The 25,657-nt window shown below is 38.8% G+C and overlaps 1 protein-coding gene across 6 annotated transcripts in view; it reads right to left on the reverse strand.

The window, feature by feature from the left end:
* PPP4R1 (protein phosphatase 4 regulatory subunit 1) overlaps positions 1-25,657 on the reverse strand; it is a 71,435-nt gene that overhangs the window by 24,587 nt on the left and 21,191 nt on the right. For 2 of the 6 annotated variants that reach the window (XM_082319363.1, XM_082319362.1), the window contains exons 4-11: positions 21,182-21,288; positions 10,121-10,263; positions 8,605-8,751; positions 6,885-6,992; positions 6,076-6,141; positions 3,601-3,759; positions 2,384-2,514; positions 314-831 (exon numbers count right to left, since the gene is read on the reverse strand). In XM_082319363.1, coding sequence (XP_082175489.1) covers positions 314-831; positions 2,384-2,514; positions 3,601-3,759; positions 6,076-6,141; positions 6,885-6,992; positions 8,605-8,751; positions 10,121-10,263; positions 21,182-21,288 — 1,379 coding nt within the window. Of the gene's footprint in view, positions 1-313; positions 832-2,383; positions 2,515-3,600; positions 3,760-6,075; positions 6,142-6,884; positions 6,993-8,604; positions 8,752-10,120; positions 10,264-21,181; positions 21,289-22,859; positions 22,900-25,657 lie in introns of those variants that run through there. The other 4 variants (XM_082319367.1, XM_082319366.1, XM_082319365.1 and 1 more) reach the window with 3 other exon arrangements.

The raw sequence follows: 25,657 nt of genomic DNA on the forward strand, positions 1-25,657 counted from the left end.
ACAGCTTATGCCATTGAACCATTTATTTGATTATACTGTCAAAACAGGCAGTCAGAAGTTTATACTCCTAACTGTATGTGTATGCAGTTTATGGAAGGAATACCTTTCTACCTTTAAACATCTTTACAAAAATGCAAGTTCCCTTTTAGATCATCAGTTTTCACAATTAAATCAAAATAGATACCATCTCTTTGAGGACCAGGAGAAAGTAGTACTTCTGACTTACAACAACTGAAAGGTTAAAGCCCAAACTGCTAAAGCAATGTATGCATACCTCCAAATACTTAAAAATGCTTCAGTATCTTTACTATACCTTTAACGTCTGGATCATCTATATGGGGTTCCAAATTTTCTATCATTTCTTCCAATTCTTTCCTTGTTGCCATAGGAATGTTTGGAGACACTGGCATAGTGAGTTCCTGAATTTCTCTATCGAGTATTATCTCAGAAGTCTGCTGAAGCTCGAAGTCAATATCTATTTCAGGAAGCGGAGTCCGCCAGAAATGGAAAGAGTTGTACAATTCCTGCTCTGAAAGAGAGGTTTCCTGTGAATTCATCCCAGCCTCCCGCAGACCTGCTGTACAGCAATGAGAACTTCGCTTGTTCTTGTCAGCCATTTCCCCACAAGATTCTGAAGACAAAGTGCAATGGAAGGATGACTCAGTCTGGAAATCACTTTCCCTCTGGGAGTTATTTGACACTGTATTTTGATCTTCCATGGCATTTTCAAGTTTTGTTGCAAAATCATCATTATCAACATGTGAAGACAGATCCTCTGTCCTGTTGTGCTCATCCTCTGTTGTGACATCTTCTGTAGTCCTGATTTGTTCACTGTTGAGTGCCAAAGCAAATGAACATTTAAAAACCAAAACACACTTGTTGCAAACAGATGCTCTTGAAAATTCACACACATGCTTGTCAGCTTGCTATTTATCAAACTAGATCTACTTACAGCATAGCATCATAGAATCACAGAATGGTTGAGGTTGGAAGGGACCTCTGGAGGTCACCTCATCCAAGCCCCCCTGCTCAAGCAGGGCCACCCAAAGCCAGTTGCCCAGGACTGTGTCCCAACAGCTTTTGAGTATCTCCAAGGATGGAGGCTCCACAGCCTCCCTGGGCAACCTGTGCCAGTGCTTGGTCACCCTCACAGTGAAAAAAAAAGCATTTCCTGATGTCCAGAGGGAACCTCCTGTGTTTCAGGTTGTGCCCATTCCCTCAGGCCCTGTCACTGGGCACCACTGAAAAGAGCCTGGCTCTGTCCTCTTTCCACTCCCACTTCAGGTATGTGTACACATTGTAAGATCCCGCCTGAGCCTTCTCTTCTCCAGGCTGAGCAATCCCAGCTCTCTCAGCCTTTCCTCACAGGAGAAGTGCTCCAGTCCATCATCTTTGTGGCCATTCCTGGACTCTCTCCAGTATGTCCATGTCTCTCTCGTAGTAGGGAGCCCAGAACATGACCCAGCACTCCAGCTGTGGCCTCACCAGTGCTGAGCAAAGGGGAAGGATCACCTCCCTCGACCTGCTGCCAACACTCCTCCTGATGCAGCCCAGGATGCCATTGGCCACCTTTGCTGCAAGGGCACACTGCCAGTTCATGGTCAACTTGGTGTCCACCAGGACCCTTAAGGCCTTTTCTGCAAAGCCGCTCTCCATCCAGTCAGACCCCAGTCTGTACTGGTGCATGGGGGGTTGTCCCTCCCCAGGTGCAGGACTTTGCACTTCCCCTTGTTGAACTTCAAGAGGTTCCTGCCAGCCCATTTCTCCAGCCTATTGAGGCTCCTCTGGATGGCAGCATGACCCTCTGGTGCATCAGCCACTCCTCCCATTTTTGCGTCATCAGCAAACTTGCTGAGGGTACACCCTGCTCCACCATCCAGATCATTAATGAAGATGTTAAACAGGACTGGACCCAATATTGACCCCTGAGGTACACAAGTAGTTACTGGCTTCCAACTACGTGTTGCTGATCAGCGCCCTCTGGGCCCAGCCATTCAGCCAGCTGACAATCCACCTCACTGTCTGTTCGTTCAGCCCATACTTCCTCAGCTTCTTTATGAGGATCTTATGGGAGAACATGTCAAAAGCCTGACTGAAATCTAGGTAGACTATATCCACTGCTCTCCCTTGTCTATCAAGTCAGTCATTTCATCACAGATGGTATATCATCCTAAGGTATGCTAAGTTACTGAATAGTCATGTATTTTTAGTAAATAACTGAAAATTCTGGTAGTCTATTAAATAAGATGATAAGTTCCAGATCTTTCCATTTATCAAGATAAATACTCAATTTATACAGAAGAGTTAATTTTCTTAACTTGCAGTTCATACAGAAGAAAAACAAGGAGCAAGAAATAATCTGTAGATTTAGCAAATTCTTCACCTGTTTTCCTGTGCAGAACCACAATCTTCTGGGTTTTTACCATCATCTTCTTTAAAGTACTGGCCACTGCTGGATGGATTAGCAAAAGTTGATATGAAAGGCCCCAGAGACTGAAAAGCAGCTTGGCGGACCTAGTGGAAAGGGTCCAAGGTAGAAAAAAAAATTATTTTTATATATAAAGCTTGCTGTCCTATAAAACATAAATGCCTGTTACTAGGAATTGGAAGAGTCATAAGCCTACTGAGGAAAGCAACAGCAGAGGCTCTGGTCTGGAAAGAGGCAGCCAGCTGTATACATAAAGTGCTAAGTAAAAAAAAAAGTTAAGAAAAAGCAGGGTAAAACAGTTAAATCATGGGTAACTAAGTTGACAGGCCTATTCCCCACAATCAAAGAAATCACAATTATTTACATAGTAGAAGCAGGTAAATGTGAAAGCTCAGGTGAGAATTTTAACAACTTGAAACGAAACAATTATGTGCAGTGAACAAACATTTCACTACCATAAGTTTAACTGATGATAAGGTCTGCATTTCTTTCCCTTTCTTATTTGGCTATGTTGTTCATTTGCTCCTCCTTTCTCCTACTACTTATTCTCACCTTCTCAACAATTATCTTATCTACCTTGATTTTTATCATTTGATTAATTCTGCTGGGATACAACCTGCACAGCTTTCCAGGATCCAAGAGCTCATGCTCCTGTGCACAAGATATACTTTTGGCTCTCGGAAGTTGTCTGCTCAATAACAAACTTAACAAGGTTTGAAGAGTAGGTCTTCAAGACAAAAAACAAAACAAAAAACAAAACAAAAAAACCCCACCCAAACCAAAGCCAAACAAACCCAAACCCAACAACAAATACTATCACCCCACTCCACTACCCCCCAAAAAAGGTGGTGGTGGTAGGGAACCTCAAGAAATACAAATAAGTCACATCTAATTTTCCAGTTTTGTTAATGATTTTCAGCAATGCTAAGTCACAGGCAGTTCTGTAGTTAAGAAAAGCTGTCCCACTGACACAGTTTTTCTTGTATGCTCCAGTGAAAATGTGAGGGACTCTCTACACCCATGGACAAACTAAGCAGTCTAAGAAGAATTTTGCTTGAGGTGCGTGAAACAAGCTATGCTATCCACAACTGTGGGGAGAAGTTCTATATGGAGTATCACAGTAAAATGCTTTAAATATATCAGCTATACAAGAAATAAAAAGTATTTCTTACCCATCGCGAAGGATCACTAATCAAATTAATAAAAAGGGTTGACAATTTTGTCCTCCGGACTTCCTGCGATGTTGCACAAGAAACTGCCATGAAGCATTCAGCACAGGCTTTCCTAACTCCCCACACATTATCAGAGCAGAGCTGGAAAAACCTCGGCAGCTGTTAGGAGTATAGTAAGTTTGCAAATCTTAACAGGCAGTACTTGTTTCAAAGCAAGTTCTTTTTTCACATTCATTTTCTTCATCCCATTCTCTGCCGTCATACTCAGATGCACCGAGTTGTAACATTTGCAAGACAAAGAACACACATTCAGTAGCACCACCCTTCTAATCGGTTGCTTTCATGTTACTAATGGATACAGATAAGGAAAATTCACCTGTCTGAAGAATAGCAAAAAAGTACTAATTTCCTAACTTCATATATAGCAAAAAAAAAAAAAAACCCAACCAAACAAACAAAACTCCAAAAACCCAACTCCAAAAATACCCCCAAGCCCAGAAAACCTATCATAAGACAAAACTTCATCTCTACACCATTCTTTTAAAGCACATAACATTGAAAGGAATAAAACCATAAATAATACTGGTGCATTAGTGTTTTACCTATCAGAGACCACTTCAGATTTTTGTAAGATTCTCACTGAAATTCAAAGGAAGAGCATCTTCAGAAAGAAAGCAAGCCTTTCTTTTCCACCTGAACTTCTCATTGTTAGATTTACCAATCTCTGTCACCACTTACCCTACAAAGCAGGACCTGAACTGCATAGAATAGGGGAATGAGAAAAACACGGCATTTGGCGCAAGAGAAAACAGGTTTGAACAGAGCAGTGGTTTTACTAATAAAACTGAAGCATTCTGAAGTTGTTTTTTTGGAAACGGTAATGGTAAGGATGAAACGGTGGACAGAGTGCAGGTGAGGCAGTCAAAGACATGCAGGTCATCACATGGCCGCCTTCGCTTGCAACAGGCAGAGTGGTAAGGTGCAAGTAATACAATGACTGTTGCGACAGCACTGTTCTCAATTATTGATGTTCAGCTGTTCCTACTTTCTGCAGCAAAGTCTTCTGGACTTTGCTTCTGATTTTAAAAAAAACACTTATATTACAAAATGAAGTTTTATCTAAAGCCATTCAGGTTTTTGCCCCCCCCCCCCCCCCCCCTTTAAATAGTCCCAAAAGAGGGAAAATTGTATTTTCTGTTATGGAAACAGATCCCCAAGTGTCCAGCCACATGTTACTGCTTTCACATAAAATAGCCACCACTTTTTTATTTCATAGTCTAATTGCATTCTCTACAAAGTTTTAATCCAAATTCATGACGTATGACTAAGAGGGCATTTGTGTGAGCGACATCAATTTACATCCCCAATCAAGAAACATACGGTATGTAAATCTGTGAAACAATACTTCATTATCAAATGGCTTGAATCACACAGTACCTAGGGAAAAATGCAGCAAATGCTGTAAGAACACAAGAAATGCACCGAGGGTCACGCTAGGCATACCTGTCCCAATACCACATCTGCAAAAGGCTGCAGAGCCTCTTGTTGAAGTCATGCCTGCATTTACTCTCTCCATATAAGTCCCTCACTAATTCATGGCACTGACTCATCAACCTCCTTTGGCCCTCAACAAGCTCACTGTCCACATCCCCAAAAGGAGAAAGCTTGAAGAAGGACCTCAGAGACTGTCAGGCTGATTTCTGCTCCCTAGCCCTGTCATGTCTCCAAGCCTAGCAACATCCACCAGCTCCTTGGACCTGCCAAGGGAATGGGGGCGGGGGGTACTGTTAAGGATCCTCTGCTCACTGCTCCATCCAGTTCCCTGCTTTTCTATTTTGAATTTGTGTCTCCTCCCTTCACGTCATTTGTTATTGCCCAGATGAATTTATTTTCTCTGCGTTTCTTTCTCTTTCACTCCTTCCCAGGAGGGTTGTGAGGCTTTGTTAAGAGTCAGGAAAACTAACTTTAAAAGATTAAATCAATGAACAGAGGCATTAAGTGATGCTGTTTAAAGAGACCACATAAGCCTCGTCACTTCTAGCAGCCTATACCACCCATGCTCCTCCTGCATCTGCAATTTCTCATTGCATTTATGGACATTAGAAGACATACTCCTGCTTACTTCTTGCCTAATGTATTTTTGAACTTGCAGATACTCTCTGCCTCCACAGCCCGAGGTATTTTCTTCAGTCTTGGTTTAAACACTTCTCCCAGCTCTAGAATTGAGTACCCCTTAGGTCTAGACTGTGTGACTTGGCAAGTAAGAGTTCTATATTCATAGTAACTGTCTTCAAGATTTTGTAAACGTCAATTATAACCTCAAGTCAGCAAAACTGAAGTCACAGCTTCTTTTAGTCTCTCCTCACTAAGGCAATGTAGCATTTGTCTAATCATTTTAGCTGCCCTTCTCTGTACCTTGTCTAACTCCACTACTGACTTGTCTTAAAAAGAAAAATCCTTTAAGAAACGGCTTACCAGCATTTCTTCAGTGGCTTGCTGCCCAACCACACTGCAGATATCTCCAAAATTGGCTGCACATACCTAGCAGACAAAATGCAAGAAATAACCACTAAGACCATAGTTTTAATACAGCAAACAAAATCAAAGGAAAAATGTAAACAGCTTTTAAACCCATAAAAACAGGTTTTGGTGCAAACTCAGTATCAGCCACTTCCCCATTCCAACAGTTCCCATGGTTTAAAAAAAAAAAAAAAAATTAAAATAGTTTTCTTCATTCCAAGCTTAATCAGCCTTTTTTAATCATGAAAGAACCACCCCAGAATGTAAGTAAAAGGGAAGGAGGATAAAACACATTCAAAGTGCTGCTGTCACATGAAAGAATACAAGCAGTTATCAAAGAAAATAAGCTATGCAATGGCAGGGTGAAACCAAAACACAGCCTCAGCACCTAAATACCATGATGGAGTACTGGTTTATTTCATCTTAATGAGCATCCTTAATTCCATCTATGCACAGAGATATGAGGTCAGGTGGTTGATGCTGTATCAGTTACAGTTGGTTCACATTTTTGTGGCTACCTACACAATCATAAGGACATGCAGATTCTTTCTTTGTCTCTGATAATAAAGGTAGGGACTCTGGAAAAAACTCAGTGTCAAATATAAAATCATTGGAAACGCGAGCTACAAATGAAATCCCATAGCTTTCACTTATACATGTCACAGATGAGATCGAACAGGAAAGAGTCACTTAGACAAATGCAAGTTCCAAGTTGATGACACTCCTTTCACAGACAATCCAGATCAGATGCTGATAATTCATACCTTACGAACATGAAACATTCTGCAGTCACAGCACATCTCGCAAAACCTAGGAAGAACAAGTCTTTCCGTGATGTCCTTTCCCACCATGGAGGCCATTTTGCACATTATCTAATGGCAAGACAAACACTAATCAGGGGTGCTTGCAGAACACACAATTCCATATCACTTAAGTAGAGGCTTTTTACGTTTACTTTTCATTCTGATGCACATAATTTTATTGAAAATTGTGAAAAATACTGGGGGAAAAAAAACATATTTTGAATTGAAAAGGTTTGGCCACTTCTGCAAAAAGCTTTTTTTTTTTTCTTTTTTTTTTTTTTTTTTTTTCTTTTTACACTCCCCCTGTCATGATTTAACACAGCTGTAGAAGACATTAGTCTTTCACCAAACTAAATCAAATTCCTAATTAATGGAGATAACTGAACTCTCAGAAATTACTCTCATATCTTACCAGATTTACAAAAATAAAAAAAACATGTCCAAGATTCTTTCACTATTCCAATACTTAACAAATATATATTTACAATTAACAGAAAATTGACAATTAATATGCTTAAATGACTTCCACAACTTCTGTATGATTTAAAAATTAGAATACTCCATATTGCACATATGCAACTCCCTAACATAAAATTACTGAAAAAGCATATTGTACCAAAGAAAGTGACAGCTTTTCCCTCTGACTGCACTTCCATTCTGATTTTTACTACAACTTTCAAAAAAGAAGGTAATCTAAAAGAATTTTATGTTTAACTTTCCTAATCGAGTCAGTAAAACGACTTAAATTTGTTTTCCTATAATAACAAATGATTATTTTTTTAACCTCTAGGGGCTCAGTGAGCTACAGAAACCTCTCTCAAGTTTCAATACCTTCAAAACAACAAAGATGGGTAAAACAATTCTGCTTTACATTTTATTCCCTTATGTATTTGTAAGCTGCTTCAAGAAAAAGTACTAGAAATTTGGTGCCAAATACAATAATGCCCAGCCTGCTTATTGTTTACGAGTCCAGCCACATTATGAAAGCAAAATATTAATGAGGTCTCTCCGAACCAAAAAGAATTAAAAAAAAAAAAAAATAAAAAAAATCACCCAGCAAAAAGTATCAACCTAAACTGCAAAAATTCAAGGGAAACATAAGGACATACATCTTCTGCCATTTCTCCTTTATAAATTAGCTTACTAATTTGGTTACTATTTTAATTCAACACACAATAATTTTTAGTTATTAAGGTTGTGTCTAATGCAAAAAAACCCTACCAGCCCACCATGAGTTAATCGACTTAGATGCTTATTATCTCATTCAACAAACCAAAACAAAATCAATAAAGAGACTAGACATACAGCAAAGACTAACAGAATTCAAGCATTAAAGATTTGCCAGTGATCAAAATTTTCCACATATGCAATTTAAACTTCTGTAAAACAAACCAACCTGAAAAAAATAAAAAGCCAACAATAGCAGATGCTTTAGGAGTCAATAAAATGAATCCCCTGATGGATTTTTCTTTACAGCATATATAAGCTATTGAATTTAAATCTAACCTCGACTTGAGTGTAACACAGCACAGGAAAAGTTACAGATTAGTTATGGATAGCAATATAATTTTTTCTCTTTAATACCACATGGATGTGCATCTCGGAATCACACTAGCATTACTGCAACCTCACGCATTCAAGCAAACTTTATACTATGTAATTTGGGATTGCTGTTACTTACAGCCACGGCTTCTGTCTTGACATCGTCATTGCTGTCTGGAGCTGTCAGGTCTATAAGAACAGGGCATACTTTGGTCTCCACATCGTATCTCTCTATGAGTTCTTGCTCCAACAGAACTAGCAATGCGGCCTGGCTTGTTTTTCTTACCTATCATAAAAAGACAAAAATCAACCCAAGGAATTCAAAGACAGTTTTTTGTTTTTTTGTTTAAATATGTGTCCTGTATTTTGGAAGCTGTACCTATATACTGCCACACATCTATATCAATTGCACTCAGCAAGAGGACAAGTGCTCCAAAACCACTTTTGCAAACACTCCATGTTTGAAACAAACTATGTTTGAACCCAAGCACACCTGCATATTGTAAACTAAGGCAACATTATTATAAAAGTGTCCACCTAGATACTTCCTAAAACACAGGACAGCAAGATCAAAAAAAGCAGTCATGGCAAAGCTCATGCAAAAAAAGCAGCACAACTAATTGGGAGTAACAAAGTTCTACGAAATGTGAATTTTATTAAACAAATCCTCTTTTTCTGAGATTAACACGTTTGGCTGACAATGAATAGCCATACTTATTTCAAATGTATTTTAAATTCTAAGAGACAATTTTTCTTAGTCCCATCTAACAAAAAAAAGACTGTACAAAAATAAGATATCCATTAATAATTGACTTCATATGTGGCTAGCCCCTGCCTCTCAAAAACTTCATCAGAAGAGAAAACATTACATAAAACAAGAGACTATATACTGCAATGCGGCAATTTTGAAAACACCTTCGAGATCTTTGTTTCAGAGCAAACCAGCCAAATAACTATGCAGTATCAACAGAAGTTAAGGCAATGAACAGAATCACTGATCTGCTAGCAAGAGAATATCAAGAAGTATGGTTGTTGTATTATACATGAACTAGCAAACCAACTATTAAGAAAAATAGGTTTTGGTACCTATTTTAACTATGAAAAAATCTGGAAAGGGCAAGGGAAAAAGTGACAAACTTAAAATACTTAAAATAATGTATCACCTAGGATTAGTCTAGTCTGAAACGACATGGAGAAGCCTAGAAAAAGCTGTAGACAAGCTAACTCAGACATGCAGAGAAACAAACCACACAAGTCCAATCCAAAAGCTTCATTGGATTGAGATACAAATAACTGGTTATGAAGGTACATAACGATGTAAAAAAATTGAATTATACCAAGGAGTCAGTTTTTCATAACTACTGTTCCTTTTTGTCAGAATTTAAATTATGTAAGCTTATCAAAATGATTGTTTGATTTTGTCCATAAGAATACAATGCCAGATAAAAGGCCCCAAATCAAAACAGAACACTTTAGATGAAAAACTGTTGGAAGTTTTCTTTAATTAAAGTTCAGAGTGCCATGTATTTTATGTCATTCAAAACCTTTTTACCCTGAAATATTACACAGTTGTATGATGCTCAATTATTTACATTGAAAAACCTCACACCAGGTATATTCAACTAGCTAATAAACTACTTGTGAAAGACACTTACCTGGTTATTCTGGTCTGCAAGGTATCGTACCACAATAGGCAGTAAGTATTTGGAAAAAGCATACGGGATTGAAGGTCTGTTTTCTTGACAGAACATAGCAATATGAGGCACCTGTTCCATCAGTTCTGCCCGCACTGTTGGCTCTGTCAGGGTCAAAATAAAACCAAACAAGGCACAATAAGTATTTACAAGCATACTGCCAGAACAAGCTTTTTACAGTCCTGTACATACAAAACTATGTTCTCAAGTATTTATGGCAAGCTTCATTTTAACAAGAACCATCTTTTTGGAAAATGAGGTATAACTACACTCTGTACTGCTAAACTACTGAAAAGACAGGTCTCACATTCTCAGTAAAAAACAAAGAAGAGGTATATGAGAGCAAGCCACCAAACATGAGTAGCAGAGTCTGTCTGAACTCCCTACAAGCATCACCTACTTCCAAGAAACCTGCTAAGCAGAAAGTCAACCCAACACTGGTACCACTATGAGAAGAAACAAACTGAGCGGTGCTCCTGGCCTCAGCCTCTCATGCGGGAAAAATCCCACTGAGCAGGACAACCAGCCACAACTACCAATGCTCTTTTTCATTCTTTGCTTTTTAAGGCTACTGACATTTTCGTCAGATAGAAAAGGTCCTGCATCTTTCCAGTTGCTTCTGTTAAACCTTTCAGGTATGTTTTTCATCAGTCGGTGACTATTTAAAAAAATATTTAATTAACTTTTTAAATTCAGAAAACAGTGCACTGCTTCAATCAATCCTAATCCCTGCAGAACATGGACCACCTATTTTGGGGGATGAGAGGAGAAACAAGAGAAGAAATACAAATATGGATTAAATGCCAACTATTAAAAAGTAGCTTCAATTTAAGAAGCAGATCATTATCACATGCCTGATAGTCCACTTGTCCACAGGAAAAAAAAAAAAAAAAAAAATTTTAGACCTAAGTATTTCTGTCCTTTCAGAATTTTTACATCTGTAGTTACTATTAGAGAACTGAGTATCTATAAAAACATATAATGAAAATTCATCAATTACTCTCAAGTTACAGTAATTTGATTTACAATATTTTAAATAATAAGATGTATACTGTTCAGAGGATACGCATCCCTTACTAAATTTTTATTTATGAATTGTTCAGGTAAAACTTAATGGTATGAGCAGAACCCTCTTCCTTGGAATTAACATGATATATTAAAAATACAACCTCTTGCTAGGTAGAAACATGGAACTTGCATTGGTATTTAACGTGACCAACGCATGCAGCACTTGGCTTTCTTGAACGCTGGTTACAAGTGACAACTTAGGCCTGAATAAAACAAAGATAAAGCAAGTACCATGCTGTGCGCAGTCTCTTCTTCACTGAGGACAATAAGAACAGAACAGATCATAGCACACAAAGTAATCAAATGCCTATGGGCTCCATTTCTTTGGCTATAGACTTAAATTACTTTTCCTATAGAAAAACATAACAAAATGCTCTGTAAAGTTTATGAATTGCTGACAGAGTTTCAAGAAACAAAATTAAATCCAAGATAAATCCATACTGAATAGGTTTGCTGTTCATGACAATAAAGAAAAAAAGTCTTCCAATCTGCTCTGTTTCTCCTCCCAAAACATTAACAGGAACACAGAGGACAAATGCCTTTTTATTTAAACTTCAGATGTTCTGAAACATGCGCAGATTGAACTCCATAAGCAATACACACATCCCAAAGTTTGTAATGAAGAAGTCTACTCAAACTATGTGCAAGTTCTAGCAGACTTGAATTAACAAAAATGAACAGATAACAAAAGGCTAAATTCTAGTTTGGTGGACACTATGTTTGTAGCACTAAACGTGACAGTTGACCAAAATAAGCACCTGTAAATAGGACAAACATAATAATTAAGGAGATCATTAAATCTAAAAGCTCAATTCTACATATCATATTGATGCAAAGAAAGGAAATACTGTTTCTTGTAGTTTTTCTAAAAAACGTAGTCAGAGAATAAAAAGTTACCATCCCCAGTCTAAGTTTCTAATTTCAGTCTAACCTTCTGTTGGGAGCTTGCAGCACCTCCTACTATTGAAGCTGCCTCCAACTTCCTATCATAGTAATTCATCTTTCACTTCCTTATAAGAATTGGCCAGAGCAGTCCTTAGAGCAAGAGACAGCATAAGCTGCAATTCTTCATTAGGATGAGGTTTCCGGGGGGGGGGGGGGGAGCGTGGAATCAACCACAGTAGATCAGCTGTTTTCAAAACTAAAGTTGGCAAAACCATCTATCTTCTTCTGACATTGAATTCTTGTCCTCTTATCTGACAAGGCCTAGCTTCTTCACTTGTAGAAGAGGGGCTTGAAATGTGCCAGAGAGAGGAGTCCTTTTACATCTCAACATGTTTTTTCTGTGAAAACCTGCCCAAAGGTGGCTGAGCTAAGAGGCCTTGAAAACACCCTCCATTTGCACCTGCCCAGTAGCTGACAGAGAGCACAGCAACTACAAACTGAAGAGTCCTTCCTTGCTGAGCAGGTTTTGAGATGGAGAAAGCCATCATCACTGCAGACAGACTGTACACAGCCCCTCTCCCAAGACCAACTCTTTTGAAAAGGCTGCAGATGGGAAACAGAGTGGAACGAGGAACCACCAGGCTGGGTAAGGAGGGATGGAGGGCTAAGAGGCGAGTGACAAGGAGATAAAACTAACGACTAAAGGGAAGGGAGGCTGAAACTTGCTGGACAAGAAACTGGAACCAGGGCCCAATGCCAGCACTGGACGGACTCGCTCCCACCTTTCCCATCAGGCTGCTATTTCAAAACATACCCAGGACAAGGGTACAAGAGGCTTGTGTCACAACACTTATCACTAGGATCTCGTTCTCGCTTCTTAGGACCCCTGCCTCATTCCTTGCAGCAGACAGAAGATGACTGATGTGGGGAGGGCAGAGAGGAGGGGGAGAGAGGAAGAGAAATTTGGCTGAGGCTGCATGTTTGGGCAGCAATGCTTCTTAAATTGTTTCCAAATTTGCTTCAGGCAGTTCCCACCCTCCCAAACCCAAAACTTGCTGCTGGCCTTTCCATTATACCAATGCAACTGTTTGTGCAGCCAGACTACAAACCATATCAAAGAACTGATCTGGCTGACGCAGCTTTTGCCCTACCACAGCTGCATGATTACACAGCAAGAACTGGCACTTAGATTTGTCTCCCTGTGCAATCACACGTTTCCCTCAAGTAGCAGAACTAGCTGATGATGGAAGCAAGTAAGTGATGGTAAGAGGGGGCAGGAACTGCTTACTGTGATATTACCATCAAAAACAGAGTGAAAGAAGTAAAATGCTGAGAAATCTGATTTGTTCCTTTGCCTAGCGTGAAGCTGTGCAAAATGCTCAGGCCAAACTCTTCACAGAGTAATTGCACACTATTCATTTGATTGCTGTCCGAACTCCATGTCTTCACTGCTGAAGAAATACCACCACTACAATCAAAGGCAACAAGAGCTCTGTATTAAGCTTATCAAGAGCTATGTATAAAGCTTCGGACACTAGGCACTCAAAATGGGCAGACTGTTTTGATTTTGATACCTCTACAGTTTGCCTACCCACTGGTAAAGTAACACCAACTCTCCCTTTCCTCAAACCAACTCGGTTTGCTATGAAATTGAATTCATAAATTTCTTTATGAAGTTCTCCAGTAAGAGAGCAATGAGTACCAAAGACATAAGATCCTTTTTCCTTCAGAACAGGTTTCATCTATTATGCAGCATTTAAGAGAGTGGTCACACCGCCTGACAATATTGAAGAGCTGCTCACGTAAAGCGAGCCCCCTTCTTACCGAGCTACTAAGTAAGCTCTGGCTTTGTGAGGATCACAGACAGATGAGATGACGCAATTAAACATTTGAAAAATTCATGCCCAGGAATGAATTAGAACTGTAAAGTCACCTTAGTTCTTACATTCCCTAACTTTTAAGTACATGGCTCTGAGATCTTAGTAAGGTCAATTCAAACCAACAAACAAACCAGCACTGTGTATGTAACTGGCTGTGTAACGGAACACCGCAATTCACTATCAGAAAGGCATTTGTGCTCTTCTGGGGAATTACTGCTGCTATGCAAGAACCTGAACCTTAAGCTTACCAATTTAGATAAGATCTCAATTATTCCAAATGCTGAAGCATATGTTTCAGTGTATACTGAATAGAGCCTAATCTTGCAGTCTGATGGGGTTACAGTAGAGCTTTTTTTTTTGCATTCTGTTTCCTAAAGACCCAAGCAACAATGCCAAAAATTTCCACTAAAGATACAGCACTTTCTCATTCCCTTCATCCATTCCTCAGCTTTGTCTTTAGCTTAGACGGGTGGCAGCTTCTAATACAGATTCCAGCAGGCTTCAATACATGACAGTGTCTGCCATTTCAGTTTAAACTTTTCTGTTGTTTATAACCAGACTTATGGTTTGGTCATCAACACAATGAACAGAGCATGGCAGTATCAGTTAAAATTATTACACACAACTTCTTAAAGCATAAGCTCATCCAGCTGGGGAATACATCTGTATTACATATTTTTTGCACTGTACAATACAGTCGGGATCAGGCGTTCATACAGTATAAACAAAATCTGGGTGGAGAATTTTGCTTCACATCAAGACTGAAAGTTTCTATTTTAGGTACTCTGGAAAATCACTGTGTACAATTAGGTTCTCCATAACATTTGCTTGGAACAGGGTTTTTCCGTTTGGCAGAGGAAGTATTTTTAAATGCTGCTCTTTTCAAACTGTCTCCTGAAGGTACAAGTTTATGCCTTAAAGCAGCAGGCTACTAGAAAAAAAGCTGCAACTTGTCAAAACAAAATAATTTAAAAAGAAATATTAATATAAAAAATTAGTTCTCAGAAGCAAACTCATATTTGTTTTTCTCATTTATTAGCACTATATTTCATTCTATCAGGTCTTGTGTATTCTCTAGGTACAGAATTACACTGAATTGAGTTTTAGAAATCAAGTAAAACTAAAAGAATGACAGAAGAAAGTGAAAATAGACTTCCATTTCTTCTGTTTGTGAAAGAACTTTGAAAAGAAGTTGTCAAAATAAAATGACACAGTTCTAACTCTCTCGATTTCCAGACCACATGAAACCAGCAATATATTCCAACCAACATCTCCAGAACCTGGTCAGACTTGGATCTGCACACACCAACCCTCAGTTTTAGCTATGTCACAAATCACCATTTAAAATCAACATCACAAACTGACTCCAAAATCATAGAAGTAATCAATTGTTCTTTCCCCACCCATGAAAAAACCATCTAAATTTCCCCTAGAATTTGACACCATCTTTCATGTAGCACATACACTTAGCTTTCCTATATAAATGTATAATGTTTGTTTCACCCCTGCTGAAGCTTCAGGTCACTCTCTATTCCAGTTCAGCTATGAGGAAGTAAAGCACCACGGTTAGCTGTCTACTGGAAATTAAAAGGGGATTATTGCAGAGCTGCACAGTACAATACCAACTAATTGCTCCAGAACAGTTATCTGTAAGTGAAGTAATTATTCCAGAGCCAGCTGACAACTAGATTTATTTCACAATAGCTTATTCTGCAACAACGTACAGTATTTAGAAGAAATTCTGCAAAGCTTTCATTATCCCAAAATGACCATTCTGGAATACAAGGAGCAGTCCATTTTCCCTACATTTGTGAGGAGCTGTAAGGCTTTTCTGTTGTAAAAGTGTATATGAAGAACAACTGCTGGTGATGTTAACACTGCTTTAACTGATGATTTTGATGAATGTTTTAAGTACACCTGAATATTAATAATATTAATATTTGTTCTTATTAGGGTTGTGAGTAAGAAGTAAAGGCGTACGTGCATAGCTTTGCATTTACACTTTCATTCTTTTAAAAAAATATTTTTGTGAAAGGCAAATGAAAATACTGATTTATATGTGCTAGAGAGAAACAAGCAGTGCAGAAAACACCTTCATGCCCTTCCTCCTGTATAGATCCCCATTTCTGTATTCAGCCTGAGTATAAGGTCCACAGCATACTAAGATGCCAATCTGCCAACGGCATAGCAATAGTACTGGATTTGTATACGTGTCTATTCTCAAACTGAATGTCATTTCCATGATCGAAGACAAAGTTTAAATAAATTCTACAGCTTATCAACTGAAACTTTATCTATTCCCTTCTTTCCCAAATATAACTTTCCTTCCCCTCCTTTTTTTCCTTCTAGTGTCATCCATATTTTCCCTTCTGATTTCTCTCATTTCCTGTTTCATCTGTCCCTCCAACTTTCCTACTTTTTTTGAAGGCAAAAGAAAATCTAGACAAGTGAAAATACACCGTAACCAGAGCCCATCCATTTTAGCTTACGAGTCCATCAGAAAGATTGATGTGTCTGACGTGTGTGCTGCTTCAGTAGTCAGGTTCTTTCCTCTTGCTAACCAGAAATGGACTTCATTACTGACTGGCAGAACAAGGAGTGAAATACAGACTAATGAGGGAGGGTACAGTCATTAGTCATCCATCAGATGCATGGAGAGACAAAACAGGATCACATCAATCAAAGGAAAAAATTCTTAGTGTAGCAGGAGATGAGAGAAGAGGTATGGAAAATCCAGAAACATGAAGGCTGGGAGAAAAAAAACAAAACAGGTGGAGCTATTGACAGCTGGGAAAGGCAAGTATTAGCACTCCCATTAATACTGCTTATATATGAAGATTTTGTTAAATGAAATGCTGTAATATGTGCTATTCAACAGGTACTGTTGGCATCTCTCACTATACCAACAGCAGTAATTGAAATGGTCTTACCAACATAGGTTAAGCACACTATTAAGTAATTAAGGTTGTGAGGCCATCCACATGAAGCCTGATTATACAGCTTCAAAACATAATGACCAATTAGTCTAATAATTGTTTTTAAAATCAGTTTGTTTTGCAAACTGCATTCACAACTGATTCTATGCAGTAAAGAGACTACTTTTCATTCAGGACAAAAAAAAATTCTAGCTGGTTATATTCAAGCAAACAAGCAGCAGTCCTCCAGGAAGTCACTTTCTTTTTCCCCATCATTTCTTTGGAAAGATACCTATATGCATCTATTTCAAAGCACACTAAAATACCACATATATTTTAGAAATGAAGATACAGACTCTAAAAGAACCCTCAGACAATAAGATTTAAAGCTTCTAGCACCCAGTTTTGCAAGCACACTGAGCAAAACGCCAATAATGCAATAATTCTGGCTGAGGCTAACTTTCGAAGCCAGTTAATTGTACTTGTGTGCACAGTGACGAAGCCTTATATCTGATAAGCCATTCACAAGCTGGTACCAAAAAAAAAAGTTTGAATAATACTAATTTACTCAAGCAAAAAAGACAGACATAAGGGCCTTGTTCAAGCTCACATAAGTCTGTTGTTAGTCTATATTTGAGAATGAAGAAGGCCCAGCTGTTTTAACACAAAGCTAAGCACTTCATCACTAACAAGGGTTTATGGGGGATAAATTAACATCTGCCAAGCACTGAGCTTCTATGCCAAGCTGCTTCTTGGCTTCTATAGGTTCAAAGACACCACAAAAACATCTAAGTGGGAAGCCATAACCAACATCCCTAAAGAAACAGAGAAATTACAATGTGACTAAACAGCAGATTCAAAAGCAATACAAGGTAGCACCTTTCTTAACACAGCTGTAACTATTCTAGAGAACTCACTACCAAAGATGGTAGGGAAGTCCAGAGTTCGGAAGGATTGGGAAAAAACCAAACCCCACAGCAAAATCACAGACTTGGCAGTAACACCCAACTACAGCAATGAAGGCAAACACTGAAGAAAATAAGCCTTCCAAACAACTGAGATTTGGAGAAAAACTTTCTTTGGCAAGCAAGGGGGTTGGAGGCAGCAGATTGTTCCCCAGCTGCCACTGATGGGTTTTCTCCACTGGAACAGCTATTCTGTGCTGCCATTTACATATAGCAGGATATGATACCAGGGCACAGCAATTCTGGTGTTCCATCAGCACTGAGAACAGCTCTTTTCCGGTATCACCCAAAGTGGATATTTTTTCCCAGTAGAAACATACTAGTGATCTTAAGGTTGCAAAAGCCACATGTAACCTGGAACTAATTTATTAGAAAGAGTCCAAACTGCCCTGTCAGGAGAAAACCCACTTTATATCATTTGTATGTGCAGTGACACAACAGTAGTCAGAACTGTCCTTCATAAAATACATTTCACTACAACTCACTGCCTGTCCACCTGCAACCCACACACTGGCTGTTGACAGAGAGATGTTAAAACATCACTTAGCATTCTTTAGCAATACTTAATTCTTCCCCTCCCAAACATACTTTCATAAATTAGTGATATTAATAAGAGATTACTCAGAGTCCAAATGAGCTCCCACCAAAAGCTATTTCTTTGGGAATTTTTTGTCAACAGTTTTTTAAAAATAGTTTTAGAGCTGATATTTGCCTTTGCCATGATGCCTCAAAAAAATTACGTCATGGCTATCCAGTCGGTATGTCAAGATCTGTGTCAATCATACCAAACCATAGCCTCATGATTTTTTGTACCTTCCATCCTACAACCATATATTTGGACCCAGATCTTTTTCTAGTAAAGATTAATTTTTATTTCATGTTAATGCAGTGTTTAGCATAACAGAGATGACATTTAGCTTCTTAAAGTGTTATCACAGTACATGAAGAATAAAAATAATTATTGTTTTGAAAAATCTCTTGCTCTCAAACACAGGAATGGCTGCCTCATTGTAGCCCCAGTTTATTTATTTAAAAAGAAAACCAAACCAAACGTTCCTCAATTCAAACCTCATTATACCAGCTACTGCCAAAAAAAGTACCTCGCTTTCTGTGACTTGATTTGACGAGAGAAGACAAATACTTCCAAATGCTAACAGGCATAAGACTAATGACTATCACCTATTAGAAACAAGAAGACCTGTACATAGCTGAGTTTGTCTTCCCAACAATTTGGTTTTATTTTTTATTATTTATGCATTTAAACACAAAGGCTTGACTCCAGGATGGCTCTAACCATACAGACACCTGGCTCTAACCAAGCAAGTCAAAATGCACAGATAATGTTTTCTTATTCCAAATTCAAGGGTTGTTTTTGTTTTACAGAACAAGTTGGAAAAAATATCGTAAATGAAAAAAAGCATTAGATTAGAGAAAAATGAAACACAAGTCTAGTAATAGCAACCTTAACAACAACAACAAAAAAACCAAAACAAAACCCCACACCCCAGAACAAAAAACCGAACAAAACCCACTGTGCTGCAGTTTGAATAATAGCCAAGCACATATATTAAGAACATACAAAGCATATCTAGTTCCCTAATGAATTTTCACATGGTTTAAGACACAAAGATATTCTAATAACCTGTCTTACGGAAACAGGCTAAGTCCAATACTGCAACTGCTCGAGGCACAAAAATCACAGTCAAGTTTGCAGAAATTTAATTTGTGGGGCAGCTGCAGAATCCAGTGCTACTAGTTTGGCAGATCTGAGACAACTTCTACAATGCAGGAAAAGCCTGAAATGCTGCTTTTATTGCCGCTGAGAAAATCTCAACCCTGACTAAAAGTGTACTCCACCCTTGTTAAAGGAAACAAATTGATTTGAGCTCAACTCTTGGCTTCCATTACATTTCTACCTAAAAAAACGTCAATTTGACACACTTAGTTGGTCACCAATGAAAAGCCTAAGGCTACAAAGTTGCTGCACAAGGCCATTTTCCCCGGACACGCCTGTCCTATTTTCCAAACTTGAAATGAAGCTTCAGAAAGTTTCTGATGCTCAAAACTGTCAACGTGATCACACAAACAAGCACTGTATATACAGATTTCAGAAGCAGAGCTTTGCTAGGAGAGCACTCTGGAAACAGTAGCACGCCACTGTTCTCAATTAAAGACACATTTAATCTTAAATGAATAGTGACTTTTTTTTTTCCTTTTAAAGAATCCTTGGAGACGTACTCAATACAATTATGTAATGCCTGCAACAGGCTGTTTTTCCTGGCTAAACAAGGACATTCCCTCAGAAAAATAAAAACGTGCATTTTATATGAAGACAGTAATGACAGAATAACAGAAAGGAGCAGAATACCTTTTTACCCTTGGAAAGCATTACGTTCTGCACTTCCAGAAGAAGGGAGAAAAACTAACAGACATTAAACAGAAGAAACATTTTCTTCGCATACAAGATTTAATACAAGTTTCTCTCCATAGCACTCCTACAATGACAAAAGAATGAACTTCATGTGTTCTCTGATGTTTTGCCGCTAAAGCCTTCCTTCTTCCTTCTGGTGTATCCTTCAACTGTATCAGCTATGTTGAAATCAAGCCCTTAATTCTTTCTAGAGCATCTTCAACCTCGAATTTTATTACAGCTCTCCCACACCATTTTTCCCTTCATCCACTCCCCCACCACTTTTCAAGCACTCCTTTTCTTTCACAGTTGTTTTTCATTATTCTCCTGCTTTTGCCTTTTATTCCAACCACCCAGTAGTCTCAATATATTCATGAGCAAAAGGCCCTCTATATTTACAGAGCCCTCCTACTCATTACTCATATCTGCATCTTGCTTACCAATTCCTGCTGCCTCTCTTTTTTTTCACAACTGGTTGCCCAAAAGGGACCAACTTCAGCATTTAAATTCTATCAAAACTAATGGGAGTTTTGCACAGATGTTTTGCAAGATTCTTTTCAAGGCAAGAAATTAATCTTTATCTACAAATCTAAAATAATCATGCAGATCTGCTGAGTAGCCAAAGTACATAATAAAAGTTATTCAAAAATGCACTGATGGGAAGTGGTAATCCCATGTTTTGAAAGGGCTTAATTCTGTTGAGCAAAATAGCAAGGAGAAAAAAATCATTTTTGGGGGGATGATTTAGCAAAATGAAATTTTACAGTATTTTATGGCATGTGCAGAAGCCTAGTTTGAATATTGAAGATCAGAAAGAACATATTGGTCCTGTGCTGAACACAGGTTCAGCAATTCCGACTTTCCTTCATTAACCCATTAAAATGTTTAATGCTACCTACCTGAATCATCAGCTAATCTGCTGATTCTCTCCAACACAGCAATACAATCTCTCTCATCATCACTGACTTCCTTCAAAGTGTCCAGCAAACTTCGAGCCACCATTTGCCTAGTTTACAAGAAAGATTAAAAATTAGCATTATTTGTGTCCAGAAATACAGCCAAATCAAGTAATTGTGCAATCATACAAGTTTCTTAAACCAAACAGTAAAATTTTACATAGATTCACTTTTAACCCAAGTAAATTTAGTTAGTCCTGTTTTGGGAATTCTTAATTCTGATACCTGGCATAATCCTAAAGAACTGTTAACTTTAAATGTAACATTAAAAGTATCCCTTTGGTTTACAAGGATAAGGGAAACCAGCCACAAAGATAAAAAACAGTAATCATCTGCCAAGTGGGCAAACAGGAGCTGAACGTTAGGAAGTCAGTGTCAGCCTTCCATCCTCACCTCTGAATTCCCTAACTTGTTCCATACAAAGCAAGACACCACCACTATTGTCAGAATAGTTTTAAACAGAACTATGAACTTACTTTACAAACAAAAGCATGAAAACTCAAGCTGAAAATTTCCATACTGACAGTGACATTTAGAAGCTAAACTTCATTCAAATACTACATAGAGCAATGGGTACATACACTGTGAAAATAAAACATACTAGCCCATGTGTGCCTGGGACACATATTAAGCAAAGTAGAAAATGAAACATTAAGAAAACACGAAACAAGTCAGAGTCAACTCAGTTACTATTTCTAATGCATGAGAAATTTTTCTAAGGATTAACTTGTCAGTGACAAGACATAGTCAAATTTGAGGTTTTGTCCTCTAAGGTTCTGTTGCAGCCTATGTTACAAAGTCATAGCCATCCGTTACCTAGAGAGCCCTAAACATTAAGTTTTTAAGCAATGTATCTGGCAATGTGTGACAATCAACCTTTCTCCTGAACAACAGCCTGCACGGGTATAACTTTTTTCCCCACCCTTTTGGACAACATGGGTTGAACATCAGTTCAGATAGCTAGGAGGATTACCCCAACAGTGGAACAGGCCAAGGAACAGTGTCCAGCACGCTGCTAGCTCTTGTACTGCCCCAGAGCAATTTTACCAAAATGCTGAAGCAGCAAGGGTCAAGTGCCAGGTATTTCCAGAACTGACTGACAGGAACACTGTTAGGATGTAACCTAGATGTAAGCACTGTTGACAAACAGCAGTGCTGTAGACAAGAGCAGAAGCATAGCTAAACTTGATCATGTTCACTACAAACAGTGAATGTGAGCGATGGTCGCAAACTGGTAAGAAACAGACAGTTACATTCCTAGTGTATGGGAGAAGCTTGAGAACTTTACAATTCCATGCAATTGGAGAAATGCAGCAGGTTTTCATGAATTCCCACAGCTAAGCACACATTTCCATTTTCTCAAACTAAAAATCAATAATTTAAATGTTTCACATTGGCCACTTGCAAAACTATCTTAAACTAAACTGTTTTGACATACAGATGAACAAAATCCTCTAAAAAACAAGCTGCAAAAAACTGTTTGCCTGTAACAAATTTCCTCTCCCTCACTCTCTTCAACTTGGTAAAAGTGCAACATCTCTCAGCCGAGATCTTGATATGCAGTTGGAAGTTCAGCTATCAAAATCCTAATGGAGGGAAACAGACTACATGACACACTAACCTAGAAGCAGAGTTGACTTGGTCTTTTAAAGGGCTGGACACCTCTGAAAAGAGAAGAGGAACAGATGAAGCATATTTCATAAACCAGCCTGCCTGGATGCATGCGTCTCCTACATATTAAACGTAATCTTGGAAAGCAAATACAAGTCAATGGACCCGCTGAGTTGGTCTCAGCAAGTAAGTAACCACAATAAACAGCTCTATATCCCATCTGGCTCCTGGGGACTATGGAATGGCCCCCTGCTATGCTGGGAGTTTTGAGAAGACTCTCATCTCCTCATAGAGCTTTGTTAGCAGTATCCTGAACTGTGGTGGCTGGATCCCACAGTAAGTCTTTGCTAGCTCCTGTGAGTTGGACAGATGGCTACGCAGAAGTAGCCACTCTCTAAGCTGAAGGGCAGAAACCTTCTGCTCAAGAGGAGGAGATGAAAACACAAATCCTAACTTGAAGTAGATATGACTTATTTATTAAATACACTCAAAGCTAAGAAGGGACATTCAACTTTTTCCCTGGACTAATAAAGGTAGAAGATGGCCCCCAACTGCACCCAGGTGGTATTTCCCTCTTTGGCTTCTAAAGGAATCAATGGATCTACTTTTACATTTAGCAGATTCTGGTAAAAAGCATTACAACAAAAGGCAACAGGGCAAGCTAAGCTCACTTTAGAAAACCTAACTGGGTAGGCAGCCAGTAATGACAGGGTAATCTCTTAACTCCATCCATCCAGTGTTCTGAGAGATGATGTCCACTCATGTCCTCCAAGCATTACAGGCTCTGACCTAGCTCTGCCACTATCCCCAACAATCTGCCAAAATTATTCTTGTGCTTCCAAGGCGCAAACATGGGAGACAGAACTAAACCTACCTCACATTTGCCACAGGCTGAGAGCTAGCATGCAGGCAACTAATGCGGAATGACTTGAGCCCTGCAAGCTCACACTTTAACATGCTCCACTCACTGGAGAGTAGAGAATAAGCACGGGTCCCTGGTGCCCTGTCTAGCAGTCTGATCTTCCTTCTCATGCAAGCATTGGCAATCGAGCTGCAAAAAGCCTAGAACACAGGACTGCAATGAACTACCAATGCATAGTAGCATAACATAAGCTGACAAGCAGTAGCTTGCCCAGCAACTTGCCAGGTGAGTACCAGGTGAGCATCTGTGAAACTCTGTCAGAGTTCTGAAGGATGACCTGTCTGCTCTAGAGACAAACAAAACAAAAATAGGCGGACATGCTTCATGCTCAAAAGGCAAGGAGGTACCTCCTGTGACAGGGAAAGAGAGGAGCAGGTTTCCTGTAGGGATAATGACAACACATCCCCATAAACTGCATTCTAACAGGGAATCAGATGCCTTCAAGTACACACGTGACAGAAATGACTCCACCAACATTAATAATGACAATATAAGTGATTTCAATGGCATACGTTCTGTTACTATACATTATTCCTGGTTATCAGGTTACGATTTGGGACTAGGATTAACGGTTTCTTGCCATTTCCCTCCTGCCACTGGCTTAGGTTTGTGCAGTGCTTGCCTCTAATGAGATACCAAGCTCCACTAAGAACTTCCACCTTTACACATTCTCAGTGCCAGCAGAGTGGTCTTCATTGCAACAACTAATAGAATTGCATCTTCTTGCCCATTCAGTCAGCTCTCGTACCTGACCCCTCCAGGTCCAAAGAGACTTTCGCTAGCTGCTCTGGCAAGTGAAGCTTCAAATCAATAACCCTACAGCTGTGAACTCCGAAAGAAAATTATTTATTCACCATATGTGTCTTTGGTATACAACTGCCACCTAAGCAGCAATGCATCTATTTATCCATTAAATAGCTTACAGACCAAAGAAAGGGCAGAGGTCAAAGGCTGGAATGTAACATGCAGTACAAGTGTTTCAGCTATTATGTACAGAAGTGGAGGATTATCCACAAAGTTCAAGTTCTCATGAGCATGCATGGGGAGAGCTTCTCCAATGGTAGAAAAACCGGCAGTTAGGATATCTTGTAGGCACACTTCACTGCAATTAGCAGTGGGATAAAATGGGGATAGATTAGAAACACCCTGCCTTTATGTCCACATGCAGGGGACAGATATTTCGAAGACTCTGCATGCACGGACATAATTAGGATTTGTGATGATATACTCCAAGAGCAGCTATAAATATCTTTGCTTGGCTCATTCAATTTAATGAGTTCATCTGCACAAGGAGTGCATTTAGCAAGTAAGTACATGTTAAAGGACAAAAAAGAGAGAAAGAAAAGAATTTTTTCTTCGCCCATTTTTACAGAATTTCTAAATCAAGATTTGATGACATTTCATGTTTAAGTGAATATTGGTAGTAGTAACTTATCTTGGCACTGTTTTCCCCCAAAAATCTCAGAAGATACTCTAAATAAACTCCCAATTTCAAAATCAAAATCTTTGTACCCTTCTTAAGAAGAAAGGCTAAATATGCAGAGGTACATTCCATACTGTTGAAGTAATTAAGACATCTCTTAGTACTTTGGGAAAATTCTGTCCTTTGATAGTTCAGCTTATCATTTTAATGTATGCTTACAAGGTAAACTTTCTCAATCTATATTGTGAAAGTTAAGTAATTTATTTGGTATGCACATATCTGCAAATTTGTGCGAAAAATCTGTGGTTTGAGGTTTGTTTCATTTTTATTAAGTTTTATTCTTTGACATACAGTGGGCTCAGGAAGACTGAAACATGAAAATAGAGGAGAGTTAGAGATGAGGAGAAATAACCTAATTTATCCTAAAGTGATGACAAGTGAGAATGAATACCACTAGTTTCAC

This window comes from Platalea leucorodia (assembly GCF_965183815.1).
Source record: "Platalea leucorodia genome assembly, chromosome: 1".
In the NCBI taxonomy this organism is placed as follows: Eukaryota; Metazoa; Chordata; class Aves; order Pelecaniformes; family Threskiornithidae; genus Platalea; species Platalea leucorodia.